Below are 13,802 nucleotides of genomic sequence, written 5' to 3' on the forward strand. Positions count from 1 at the left end.
CTGCATGCCTCTGATCAATTCAGTTCTGATCTTGCTTTGACTGCCCTGCCTGTCAAAACATTGGCTCTTAGGGAATCATGAGATGTATTTATTTTAAGAAAACAAAATCCAAACATTATGTTGTAGGAGTGCCTTGGAGGGCCAGATGCACATTGAAGTTCTTCTGCCTATTGTTTCCTAACAAGATGGCAACTCCAAAATAGGGGAAACCTACCACAAACAGTTTGAGAAAAATTAGGATGTACGTATCAACACTGAAAGCTACCTACCATCCAAAAACACTGAAATAACCCAAATGCTAGGCTGCAGCAACCTCTGGACATTTCATTCAGACTTTTCCACCGTGGGCAAGATCCTTTCAGTACTGCCCTCTGCGGTTTAGATCACCAATGAGGATGCACACATATGAAACTTCAGTTCCTTAAAAAACCTTTCTGTTCATCAGAAGGGCATGTCAGGACTAATTAGAGTACAGCACACTGCTACTGCTTAGCAGCACTTGGCTATGGTTCCTTGCTCAGGAGCAAAGAAGGCTGCTCTCCTCTCCTCTGCAATGTGCTGGTGCCCTTGGGTTACCATCACGCAAGTGGGATTCACAAGTGTTCTTACCATAAGCTGAACTTGAATACACAAACAAACAAAAAGTTTAACATAGCTATTCCTACACACCCAATGCGTGCTTTTTGCATACTGCCTAAATCAGTGACCAAAATCCTATGAGTTTGTTAGACTACCTCTTGTGCTGCACTGGTAGTACAAAAAATGCTTGGAAAGTTAATCTGCGTGGTATGGATGCACATTTCTATTTTGGGGAAGCAGCATTTTTTTCTTCTTTTATTTATTTATTTATTTTTTTTAAACACTTTCAAGCTCTCTGTGTAAGTTTGACCAACTTCCCTGACGCCCTTTCCCTTTCCAGCTACCTCCTGCCTTTCCTTACAAATGCTTCTGGAGACTCACTCGGTATTTCCTTTCCTCTTCAAATTTTTCCTCAAACTTCCTGATCTTTTTCTTCAGTCCATGAATCCTCCGGGTGAGTTGTGCAGGGGTAAGGTCCTCTCTGTCATCTTCATAAGATCCCAAAGAAGAACTCCGCCTCCTGCCAAGAGCAAAGATTGCAGGAAGAGTTTATCCAAACAGTCACAGTACATCTTCATGCTCAGAAGGCCACTTAAACTTTGTGTAAATAAAGGCAAATCCCACGGAAGTGAGAAAGCTATGTTGGCTACTCTGTAATGACAGATAACACAAGAGGATGCTGTAACAGCCTCTTTCAGCAACAGCAACTGCCTAGATATTAATTCAAAAACACAGAAATGATCAGTTACCAAGATCTTTTCTTAAAATACTAGTATCTTCTTGGTATAAACAGAAGCCCAACACGATACAGCTGTATGGCTTATGTGATCCAAAGAGCTGTTGCTTGCTGCAACTGCACAAACCCTTTACAGCCAGATGAAAGTCAGCACAGGGAAAACACAACTCACCTCATAAACGAATGAGAGTTGGGGGGGGAAGGAGGCACTTCTGTATCATCCAGGTACTGCTGGCTCTGTCCGTAGGCATAGAAGCGAGGGGACAGCATAGGATCACTGTCCTCATCCAGAAGCTGGCGAATTAAGCGACCAGCCTGCGGGGAAAGGCGAGCCTCATCTGAGTCTAAGCTGTCTCGCTGCCATGAGGAAAGAGCAGGGATGGGCTCTAGGAACAGTAAGACAAAGACTGGTTTTATCATTTTTGTTTTACAGGTACCACAGACTCCAGGCAACTTTTCTAACACCGTACCCCAACCCGTTCGGACTAGATCATGATTCCTTGTCGCCAGGCATTCTCTGGGTCATTATTCACATCTCCCCGTGTGCAAAGAAATGCAAAACAACACTGCCTGGTCACAGTGGATACTCTACAGAAGCATAAATAATCTTCTAGGCACAGCATAAAACTCTACCAATAATCTGGACAGTAATTACCACGGGCTGATACCAAGAGAGGCTGTCACCAGCCAGCACCTTTCAGGAAACAATTACTCCAAACAGAATTAGGGGCACATGGCAGGATAAAGCTGGCTACAGGAGGAACTTTTTCAGTTTCAGGACATACAAAATTTCATATGCAAACCTGCTGCTTAAACCCGTGGCATGGTCGAAAAGCGAGGAAATTTTCAATCCTCTGGATGATTTAGCAAGCTGAAAGTGGAAACAATGCTGTACAGGGAGATGGTGGGGTGGGAGCGAAATGGAAAACCAATTTAGCATTGTTGATTAGCATAGCTGAGTCCACAGCAAGCATTCACTTCAATCTTGTGATCGCTCCCTCCAGATGCCATAAGGAGTGTAACATTTTGTGTTCGGATAGTTTACTAAGCTGATTTGCATGCTCCTACTTAGCGCCACAGGATTAAACAGTTTAAGAGGCAGGCCTTGAACTTATAAACCTAACAAATAGTTCCAGAGTCAAATAACAAAACCAAACAAAAAAGTTATAGAAAACTCACAGACCAGTCACACAGCTATGGACTCATTATTTCCTGCGCCTAGCGTGTCTTATTCTCGTTCCATGAAGAGAAGGGGGCTTTTGAAGTTAACAATTTTTGAAAAAAAAAAAGAAAAAGAAAAAAAACAGTATTTCCTTTTGCTGAACAAGGTTAAGATTGTCACAGTGGACTGTATAAGGATTTCCTTAAAGAATCTTTGTGCTGCTCTCCTCCAGGTACAACTCGCACAGCAAGATCTGGATCAACCAAAATTCGGTAATGACAAGCTCGGTGGTATTTTGCTGCATCGAGTGTTACTTTCCTTCTCTTCTTCCTCAGCACAAGTATATAAACCACATGCCTCTGCTTAGAGACTGGTGCTGAATGCAAGCTGACAAGTTACTGGAAAATGGACGGCTCAATGTTCTTGCAAAATAGCCTCTCCTCAGGTGTTGTGATAAGCAAAGCACACACCTGGCACATACAAGTGTGGCTTGCAGAGGCTATCTCAATGAGGTGTGCAAAACCCAAATGCATGGAGATTGCTTTGCCACGGACTAGAAACATCATGTAGCCTACACTTCTCTTAGATGTAAGGCAAGTTTTTTCTAAGCTGCATTCACCTTGACAGTTCCTAATGTCTTTCTTTTCCTCGAGGTACCTAGCAGGAGCAAACGGAAAATGAAGGGCAAATCATTCATCCAAACTGTGATACCTTGGTGTCAGACCCTTCCCCGAATCTTATAATTTCAGGTTCTCACAAGATCTCTTGCAGGAAAATAATGGCTGATAACGTGAAAGGAAGAAATTTGATAAATTTGACTTGTGTGTCTGTGTGTGTCTGTGTGTCCTGCCCCAAAGTAGTAATTCACAACCCAAAGAAAGTGTTTCAAAGGAGAGGAAGAAAAATCTGAAAAGGAAATAATAAATTTGAGACTAGGCAGAAGAAATGACTACTATATAAAATCAGCTGTTTTTAAGCCTCACTCCTAGAAAGCAAGAATCTAGGGGTAAATTGTTTCCCTTGCTGATGAAAAGCATTTAGAAGACAAATCTTATCTGGATGCAAAATGAGTAACACCCCTTCCCACTACCTCCCCCCCAACATATAATAAAGCATCATATGAACAAAAGGAACAAAATAAACGATAAAGGAACATATCTAGGTATTCAGAATTATGGATCTGATCTGCATCAGACTTTGAACTGGATCAGAGTTACAGTCCAACTGTCTTGTTCCTCATACTGGTGAGGTGCCAGATGCTTCAGCTGGAAGCACCAGAATTGCTGGATTGTACAAATAAATAGTGACCCACTAAGGGTAAGCAGCTTCAGACACTGCATAATCAACCAAATCTCATCTAACACAAGATACTATATCTTCCGTTATTTATTTATCCATGAGATATGTATCAAAGTTTTAAAACCCTTTCTGAAGGCTGTTAAATTCTTGGACTTAATGGTTCAGGTGTGAAGGTATCTGTTATAAATGCTAATGTTGTGACCCTTTCTGCTAATTGAAGAATAAAAACCTCAGTACAGGATGTAAACGCTTTCCCTTTTTCTGCCACTGACTTGACAGAGCAGTTACCCTTGCCTGTCTTCTGTCTTGAATGGATCTCTCTTGCTGAGAAGAAACTTTCAGTTTTCTAGCCATAGAATTGTAGAATGGCTCGGGTTGAAAGGGACCTTAAAGCTCATTTAACTTCAACCCTCCTGCCACAGACAGGGATGCCACCCACTAGATCAGGTCCCTACGGACCGTGTCCCATGGGATCTCATCCACTAATTGTTTGAACAGCTGGAAGTTGGCTCTTCTGAAGTTCAGGATCCTGACTTTGCTCTTAGCCAGGCCCGTATCCCTTCAGACCACAAGCTGAACCAGGGCGTGCTCACTGCCACCTGGGCTTCCTCCAGTCTTAACCTCTTTAGCGAGCTCTTCTGCATGGGTGAGTACCTGGTACAGTAATGCTTCTCCTCTGCTTGCTCTGTCTAACTCCTGGATGAGGAATTTGTCCTCAGTGGACTCCAGTAGTCTCCTGGACTGCTTACTGCCTGCCATGTGGCTTTCCCAGCAAACATCCAGGTGGTTGAAATCCCCCAGGAGGATGAGAGCCTGTGAGCGAGATGCTTCCTGTAGCTGGAGCAAGAAGGTCTCATAGACCCCACCTACAAGATGTCCTTTGTTGGTCCAATATCTCTATATTCGATGTACTTTATTTTCTTGATTTTTCCATAACAAAAGCATTTAATGAAAAACTTAAATAATTTGGGGAATATTTAATCATCATGGCTGTGCCAGCACAGAGAAAATTCCCTTTCTTGTGTAGACTCTTACTGCATTTCTTTTAGGTATGCCTTTCCTAAGTTGTCACAGAAGTGAAATATACTGCCATTGAGCTTGCAGACCTTCAGCAGGGCCTCTCAAAATCCCACAACCAGCTCATCTTTCAACAAAGCTGTCAGCCATCTGCCAGGTGTTGCTCTGCACAGCTCCGGAGGCATACATACATCTGTTGCAACACCATCTCTCTACCAACCTGCCGCATAAAGGACTGGAGTTATTAATAAACCTATATCATGCATGAAGGAATATAGATGAATTTGATCAAATTTAACAGAGGTTAATATTGGTCAGCTCTGTCTTGCTGTCCAAAACTTTTTATTTTTTTTTAATTCATTATCCTATTTATTTGTGACAGGGTTACCAGGGGCTGCATGATGAACAGAGGGGCATGCCAACACACATCTGCTCATGGTGCAGCAGCAAAATACCACTGGGGTCTTGTGTGCTCCTCTCTGCAGCCACAGAGCTGATACGCTGCTTTTACACACACCTGTCTGCCAAAGGGCTAAGGTCAGAGACGCTGTAAGCTGAAGTAGGTCTGGAGGGATTAAAAAGCCTAAACTAATTACAATACCTGAGATCCTAGTATTAAAAGCCACTTGAAAGACCCCAGAGACCTCTCATAATAAATCAAAGCAATTCAAAACTTCAAAACATTCACTTGCTCAATAACAACCCATTTTATATCTCACAACTAATTGCTTGAAAACATCCTCAGACAGTTCTGTCAGTATTCTTCCTAAGTATATCAAGAGTAGCCCAAATACAGTGCTACCATGACTTTTCTGTGAGATGAAACATTTCTCAGCTAATAAGCCAATTCTGCATTTTGATAATAATGTAAACCACACTAAACGATGAAAAATATTTTAAAAAATACTGATGCTATAAAATAGTGTCTGCAATCAATGCAATTATTAATTTTTAGACATGGTGATAAAAATGCAATGTTTTATCACCTTTTGATTTCTTATGCTAGTCTGTTACACATAGATACACTGATGTATCTAAGCCTAATGTCAAAATCAATTCCAAATGTCCTTAGCTGTTGCTATACTCTTTTCCTTCTTGTTATTCTGTTTTTATTTTCATGGGAAAGCATCAGTTAAGTCAGTCCCAAAACTATCTGTAGATCAGCTTCACCCTCAGGGTCTCAGTGCCGCAACACTTGGGTTCTCAACACTGAAGAGAATACTTATTCATCTAAAACTCCAGCTTCTATTCTTATTTAAAAAAAAAAAATAGAAGAAAAACATCTGCTTATTTTTTCATAAATTCTTGACTCTGCAAACTGATTGAAATTTCATCTATAGAACTGTTTTGTTTTGTTTTTTAAATGTCAGTCATTAGGTGGTGAAGGCAGCAATCACACACAGCGTATCAATTTACTGAACTGTCTGTTCAGCTGCAAGCTCCCAACAGGGCCTGTCGCCTTTCTGGAGAGCAACATACTTCCAGATTTTCCTTGGGGATAGGATAACAAAATCTCTGCTTGAATTAGTAACATTTGGTAAGAACTCTACACAATAGCATTGGACTCTAAGAGAACACTGTGTCCTTCCCACTCACTGTATTTGATTCAATCACAACCTACGACAATTAAAACCTTTGCTACGGAAGTAGCTCTGGAAACACTTGCAAGCTGTCAGACAGGCTCAGTCTGCAGGCCCAGCAGTCAGACGACCCGGTTCAGCCTCCATTTGGCAGCGGGAGAGGTGAGCTGCTAGGTCAAGGTGACTGCTCACGAAATGCCTCTGGCACGCGCTTCCCTTTTGCACCTATTATGGAGACAGCCCAGTTCACATCCACCCTGAGAATAAAAACGATTTGATTTGCAGCTGCTGAACGCACACCAGTAAAATCCTTCTCTCAGATCATCGGAAATACACCTAGGCTAAGTGCGTAGCACTTGAATGTGCCTGGGATGCTCTTTATACCTTGTGAGCTGCATCGTACCTTCGGATTACAGGACATAAACCCCTATACATAGCAGCAGGCAAGGCTGACGCAGAAGGTCAGTGCAAGAGGTGGGTCAGGTTGCTGCTGCTGCACTCTGCATGTGGCAACGTGAGCCCGTGCATTTGAGGAAGCAGGAAGCAATTTTTTCTGTCCTCAGCTTTATGCAAGGGGGAACATGTCCTGTAGAAGCATAGCAAATCTCTTCTCTTGTGAACAGATCTGACTATGCAGTGAGCCTTAAAAAAAAAAAAAAGGTAATAATTATTTCTAGAATAACATAAAAGGCAGGTGGCTCCGCAAGCTCAACTGGCAGCTGTTATCAACAGCCACTTGTGAAGGGCCCAGCAGCTGCACTGGTCACTACATGGTCTACATCTCCTGCAGTAATTATACAGAGGACCCTGCCCCCAGAAGTCAGCTCAGTGATGTCCTGGGGGAACGGGTATTTCCTGATAGATGGATCAATTGAATTCACTAGAGAAAAGCAATAAATAACTTATCAGTACTGCATTTGAAGGCACAATCTTCACTATTTTCACTGGGGATAGCACCAGAGATGCAGCATGGACCCTGATGACACCACGTGTAAAGGTTTGAGTGACACAGGTTGGCAGGGGAAGGGAAGATACCCCGACTCCTGGAGCTGTGGATGAGTGGTACAACCCTGCACTGCAAAGCCAGTCTCACTAACAGTCTCTGCCATTAGCTGTAGGAGTAATCTCGAAATTGAGGCTAACACCTAACCTGATCTGGCTTCTGCAAGCTTCATTTCAGATCCACAGCTAGGAAAGATTCTGTCTTCCCTTGCTCAGATGCAGCAGTCACTGTTCTGCTGCACCTTAACCTGCACCAACAAAACGGTGATTTGGTAGGCAAGGGTTTTACAAGATGACATCTCTCTCACCCTAGACAGCTGGTTCTTTTGCAACTGCCCACCTCTTCCTCTTGTGAAATACATTTGAGCAGAACGGAGAAAGGAAGAATCTGAAAGAAGCACGCTTCAAACACAATCAAAGGTGTTCATATTCCCGTTTCATATTTGCACTGCAAGAAAGCTGGAAGCCAAATATAAGAACATGCCTATGAAGAGGGGTTTGTACCAGGGTACAATGTAGTTCATACAATGGGAAAGCCTCTGGCAAACAGAAGGGAGCTGTATTCTCTCCTTCATACATCCATTAAGACTCCCATTAATAACACTGGTAGTTACAGGCATGCACCAGGAAGAAAAAAAGGAAAAAAAAAAAAAGAAAAAAAAAAGAGTATTTCCAAAGGTTCATGTGACAGCTGAAGCCACACATCACCTCTGGGAACACAATTGTGCTCACCCTGGCTTGAGACCCCAAGGGGCAGTGCTGTTTAGTGTCTCAGCAAACACACAAGGCAGCCAGCACAGGGCTTTGATCAGCCGTGCCACAGCCCTGGTGATATCATCCCGGGGATCCCCCTCCTAATAAGCAAGTGGAGAAATTCTCTTCCGTCCCTGGTGACTAGTTGCTTTGCTGAATCAAAAGTGGCCACGGCTGCAAGTTTTCTTTACTCATGCCCAAGGTGTCATAACTAGACAGAAAGGCAAAACACACCAGGTCACGTACACTGTGGAGACAGGAACAGAGAACTTAACTTCTCAGTGTTCCTCAGGGATTTTTTTTTTAAATTAGTAAATGACAGATACAATTTTTCCCTCTCTTGCTTTGATTATTAAAATGCAATGCTTGCATCTTCCTATTTCTTCCCCATCAAAGCCTCTCTTTTACCCCTAAAGCACAAACTAGCACAACAATTCTTGCTTGTACGCAGGAGAGAGCCATACCCAGTAACTGCAAAAGGTGTTGATCCCAGAGGTGGACACCTTTACTTCCTCTTTATTTCAAATGAAATGAATGTTCATGATACCCATGCAGTTGAACCCATATTTCACACTCTTAACTAAGTCAGTGCAAACAGCCAAGCAAGCATACACTCTGGAGATGGGTGCCAAGAAACAATATTAAAATAACTTTAACCACAAGCAATTAAGCATTGCCCTTCGAGCTCGTGATCAGAATTTTTTCACAGCATACATCAAAACAAAGTCGTTCATAAGAGTCATCAAGATACAGAGCACTAGGTAGCCTTTTTTCCAGCTGTAGTTTTCAGATCACATTCATTATTTGGAAATCAAGATTAAAATGAAGTGGAAGAAAATGGAGAAAGAAGGAACTTCCTTTCAGACTGTGAAATACCCGGTTTCTTTGAAGTACTCTAGCTTAGCAGTCAAGTAACCAGCCACCAATAAATGTCATCTTGAAGCACACAGGGACATACAGCACCATTAAAGCACACATTAAAGCAACTTCAATCATGAAACAATTTATTTTCTTTCTCTAAGTAACAACTAGAATTGCTACCCATCCAGAATTTCACTGCTAGTTTCTCCAAACTTTCAGTTCCATATTCAGGACAAAACTATTTTCCTGTTGTTTTTGGCAAGGGAACATGAGCACATAAAGATATATCCAGCCCACTCAGGTTTCCCTCTCTCTTTTTACTCACACGAACAGCCATCACATCACACAAATCCTACCTTCCCAGTTGTTGTCATCGCACAGTGCTGTCAAATCCAGCCGAGGCACTTCTGACCCAAAGCTGTTTTCCTGCTCATCAGCATCTTGATTTCTTTGCAATTTGTTTTCAGGAATGCTTGGATGCTCTTGAATCTTCATATTTGAAGTCTGCTATATTCCCCAAACACCCACAAGAGAAAAAAAAAATGTTTCAGGGCAAAGAAGAGGGGAAAAAACCAAACACCTGCTGTCACAGAGGCAGCGAGTTCATGCCTTTAACATAACAGATCCAAATAAAAAGACCCCGATGTTTTCAGCTCTAAATCTAAATCCCCTGTTCGGTGAACTCTACGCATTAATTGCTGATTCACACCAGTAAAAACATTTGTCCATCCGTTTTCCTTGAATGTTAAATTCTTTAGAAAGCCACAGCAAGTTCCCAAGACTGTCTGCCCTGACAATGGCATACAGCTGAAAAAGCCTCCGCTAATCGATTGGGATGAAAAGGGAGGGAGGAAGGCAGGGAGAGGGAGGGGAAGGCTGCGCAGAGCTCCTACAGCAGTGCAACTCCTTGGAACAACAACAAAAATGCTGCTGCAAGGCTGTGGCAATATGGTGTCTTCTAAAAAGCAAGCACCGGAGCTCCCGAGGCAGCAGCCCCAGACAGCAAGACGTGCAGGCTACGTACATGACCGCTCTCATGCAGGCTGTGCTGGCTCAGATCAATTAGTGCCAGCTAAGCTGTGCTGGCTGCACATTCCCTGATTTCCTGTGGTTGTTTTCTAGCTGGGCGTGGGGAGAGCAGAACTATTTATGGAGGAGCTCTGGGTATTAAAGCAGTGTTGCGCAAATCCAAACGGCAGTAGGGTTTGGCATCTCAGCTGGAAGCAGTGTGGACTCTGGGAAACTGCCAAAAAATTCACACAAGCATCCAATGACTTCAGAAAAAAACAGGCAGAATTGCTGTCAAGTCAATGATTCATGCTTTAGCGCTACCTAGAAGCAACTGCTGTTTGTCCCTCCACTATTCAGCCCGCACATACCACGCGTGCTGTGCTTTTATGCAGAGATCGTGGCCGATCGCACACCCCAGGTCCGCAGCGCCTAGAACAGCGCTGTGGGACACAAGCAGCTTTGTCACAGCCCAGCAAACGAGGTCTAAAGGCTTGCGGAGGGCTGCGGGGAACAGGAAGCATAAAGCACATGCACAAACACATAGTGTGACATGCATACACCCAACAGACACACAGCCAGCCAAATGGATGGCATTACGTTTTTACGTAAAGTATTTGATCTTGGTAAGGATGGTTTAGGAATAACTCTCTGAAATATAGTCTAGCAGGTAAGCAACATGCAGATTTTTTCCCCATAGGTATGTTGATAATCTAGTTACAAACTGCTTATGTGTGAAGAAAATGCATCTAAAGAAAATAACTAGATTTGGACATATTTTTCTTGTAAACCCATGGCCAAACTCTACCAAATCAATATCCTTAATACATGTCAGTAAGGCGTGCTTAATTTTTTTTAATTTCCATAAAACCAGTGTGTTGTTTCTTTTTTTTTTTTTTTTCTCTGAGCTGAGACAAACAAGTAAGCTCCATGCAGAGAGGGGAAAAAACTGCTCAATTCACACATCATATGAAGGAATGTGTTTATTTGGATGCAATCCCATCAAAAGCCTGATGATGAACACCCTCGTATTAGTAAATAGTGTTTTGCGTTGTATTTGTATAAAGTTTCTTTCCTCTTTTTTTTTCAATAAATCACCTTTTAAAAACACTATAACAAAAGGAAACCCTAAATGACAGTTTGCCAAGCACTAATAACCTGTAGGGCTTGACGATAAATCTGATTACAAACGTGTTTATTGTTTGAGCTGTACATGGAAAAATGCTAATTCACCATTCAACATCTTTTAAGCTGCTTCCAGGCTGGAAGGACTTAAATATTTCTTTAAAGTCTTTTTTTTTCCCCCTCTTCCTGCCAGGATCTAAATAGTCAGTGTACATTATAAACAGAAAGAGTGGCCAGTGGCCAGAAACAGGCAGTCTTTTGCACTTGCTAAAGAACAAACTGTACCAGTTTATAAACAGCACTTAAGTTACCAGCACAGTATTTTAAACATGAAAGAAATCAAGTAATAAATTTCAAAGTGATGTTATTAAGAATAGTACCTAAGAAGTGTGAAGAGCTTACCTAAATGTTAACGATTTAACAGTTTCAAAAGGACCAACCTCAAAATACTACCTTGTCACCATCACTGATACTAATTAAATGTCTTCCTAAAATGAGTGTATAATCTGCTAACTTATCAAGACTCTTAAAAAATATTTTCAGCAGATATAAGAATGTTTTTCCAGATGTGTACACATTTCCATTACAGGTACGCTAGGAAGATTATATCCACATCTTCTTCCTTCTAAAGGCACTTCAGTTGTTGGACATATTTAAAGACTGTTTAAGAAGAGGCCTGTGCTGTGCCTGCAGCACTTACTGTCCCTTCTTTGCTCACTTGCTCACTGATGCAGTCTCTAATATAATGAATAAATCATAAGTGTTCTGAAGAACAATGGTGGTGTAAACCCAGGGAGACACAAGAAGGCAAATATTTAATCTTCTTTGCATTAACACTCAAAATCCATGGATTGGTAGAGAATTCAGGGTTCTGTATATCGCTTATTTTCTAAATGATTTACTGATGCTACCAGTTCTCAACCTCCAGGACAAAAATCAAGGAAGAATTACTGTGCTTTAGGTAAAGATGTACCATCATTTCTTATAAACCAAAGGGGCAGCGACTTTATCTCAGTAGCAGCTGGCAGTCACGGTGCATTGCAGGTCTTACATGAATGACCACAAAAATCTTAAAACTGGGCACTCAACTATGCTTTTTAGAAACTACTTCTGCAGCCATGCTTTGCAGTTACTACTAACTACAGACTTAAATAACCTGGGGATAGGTCAGATGCTTTCACTACCTCTTCTCCAAAGAAGATTCAGCATAAAGAGTAGCTCAAACACATAGAAATAAATGGAAACAGATCTTTGAATTCTGATCAAGAAATTACACATGGAATTGTATTTTTTTAATCAAATTTTGAATCAATTTTAACCAAAAACTTCCCCTCCATCTGATCATCCATTACAACCACAAGCAGGAAGCACCATTAAGCATCTCTTGATAATATAATCAGATGCAAGAATGGAATCACTCTGCTGCCTTAATCCTAAATCACGTCATTTTTCTCTACACTTGTTGAAATGCTAGTGAATCTTAAAAATCAAGTACTCTACTGCGTTAACGAAGAAAAGAATAATCTACCTTCAAGCAACTTTCTGAAAATGTAATTTAATTTAGATCTCAAAAATTTATACACTTGTCTGCAGAAAAGCTTAGTAATGAAAGTGGATTAAAAACTTCTCAGATGGAAAATTTCTGTAGTTCTCTTTCTGCTTTGCTGCCAGACAAGGAGGTACAGGAAGTTTTTCTGGTTTCCAGACAGAGTACTCACTACCTGAATGTAATCAACAATTAATAAGTTGACCAACATTTTTGTGTTATTATGTTCAAAGTAAAAGCAGCACTGTGGTAAACTCTTGATGGTCTCAGGCTGCAGGAGTCACACTCAGTTCCTGGTTACGATGGCTTCCCTTAACAAACCCTGGGTACTAGAAACCTCTCTTTTTCAAATCACAGTCTACACACTGGAGCCTAGCTACTTCCAAGGGTAGATTATGAATGCTACAAAACCAAAGAAAATTCATTCAGGACATGTGTTTCAAGGTATTTTTACTGCCACATGGAGACCTGAGGTCTGCATAAGCAATATCTGCAGCAAATTCCAAATACCTTTCCTAATATCTTCAGACTGATCTTCAGACTGAAGACAGGGTGAGAAAGGAGTAAGGAGTCCCTTCCTCATTCCGAATGATTTGTTTGTTACAGAAGGTATGTTTTTAAGCTGCCCTAAGCAAAAGGCTTATAAGGGACAAGGAATGTGAAACTACTCTGCAGGAATGTAACATTTTCTTGACCCTGTAATTCCTATATAATACAATCTCTGGGCTAAGACTATGTCTCCTCCCACAGTTAAAACTCATACTGAGTTTTAAAACTTTTCCTAAGGAGTTTATTTTAAGACCATGATTTCCACATTCATACAGACCTCCCCAAACTAATTTAAAAGTTGAATGGGAGTACTCTGGGTCACGGCACATGCAATAAGGCACGTGAGGAACAAGGTGTTGCAGAACCTGTGCTCTGGAAAACGCAATAGCTTGTGAGCCAGGCTTCCAGGAATTACTGATTCCAAGTGCAGGAAAAACGGGGATTATGACCCTCTGGGAACAAAGTAGGAGATCTGGCTAAGCCCAGTCAGAGCAGTGATCAAAGCCAGCACTGAGCACCCCTTGCAGAAATTACATTTCAGTGTACCATGAACTCCAGCTACTCCATGGCTGCTCAGAGCCCAAC

At 41.6% G+C, this 13,802-nt stretch overlaps 1 protein-coding gene across 11 annotated transcripts in view; it reads right to left on the minus strand.

The window, feature by feature from the left end:
* The window catches only part of FAM13A (family with sequence similarity 13 member A), a 127,150-nt gene that overhangs the window by 17,482 nt on the left and 95,866 nt on the right, over positions 1 to 13,802 (minus strand). For 10 of the 11 annotated variants that reach the window (XM_068681688.1, XM_068681689.1, XM_068681686.1 and 7 more), the window contains 3 exons: positions 9,346 to 9,496; positions 1,488 to 1,701; positions 961 to 1,099 (listed from right to left, as the gene is read on the minus strand). In XM_068681688.1, coding sequence (XP_068537789.1) covers positions 961 to 1,099; positions 1,488 to 1,701; positions 9,346 to 9,496 — 504 coding nt within the window. The remainder of the gene's footprint in view (positions 1 to 960; positions 1,100 to 1,487; positions 1,702 to 9,345; positions 9,497 to 13,802) is intronic. The other variant, XM_068681687.1, reaches the window with a different exon arrangement.

This window comes from Anas acuta, chromosome 4 (assembly GCF_963932015.1).
Source record: "Anas acuta chromosome 4, bAnaAcu1.1, whole genome shotgun sequence".
Lineage (NCBI taxonomy): Eukaryota > Metazoa > Chordata > Aves > Anseriformes > Anatidae > Anas > Anas acuta.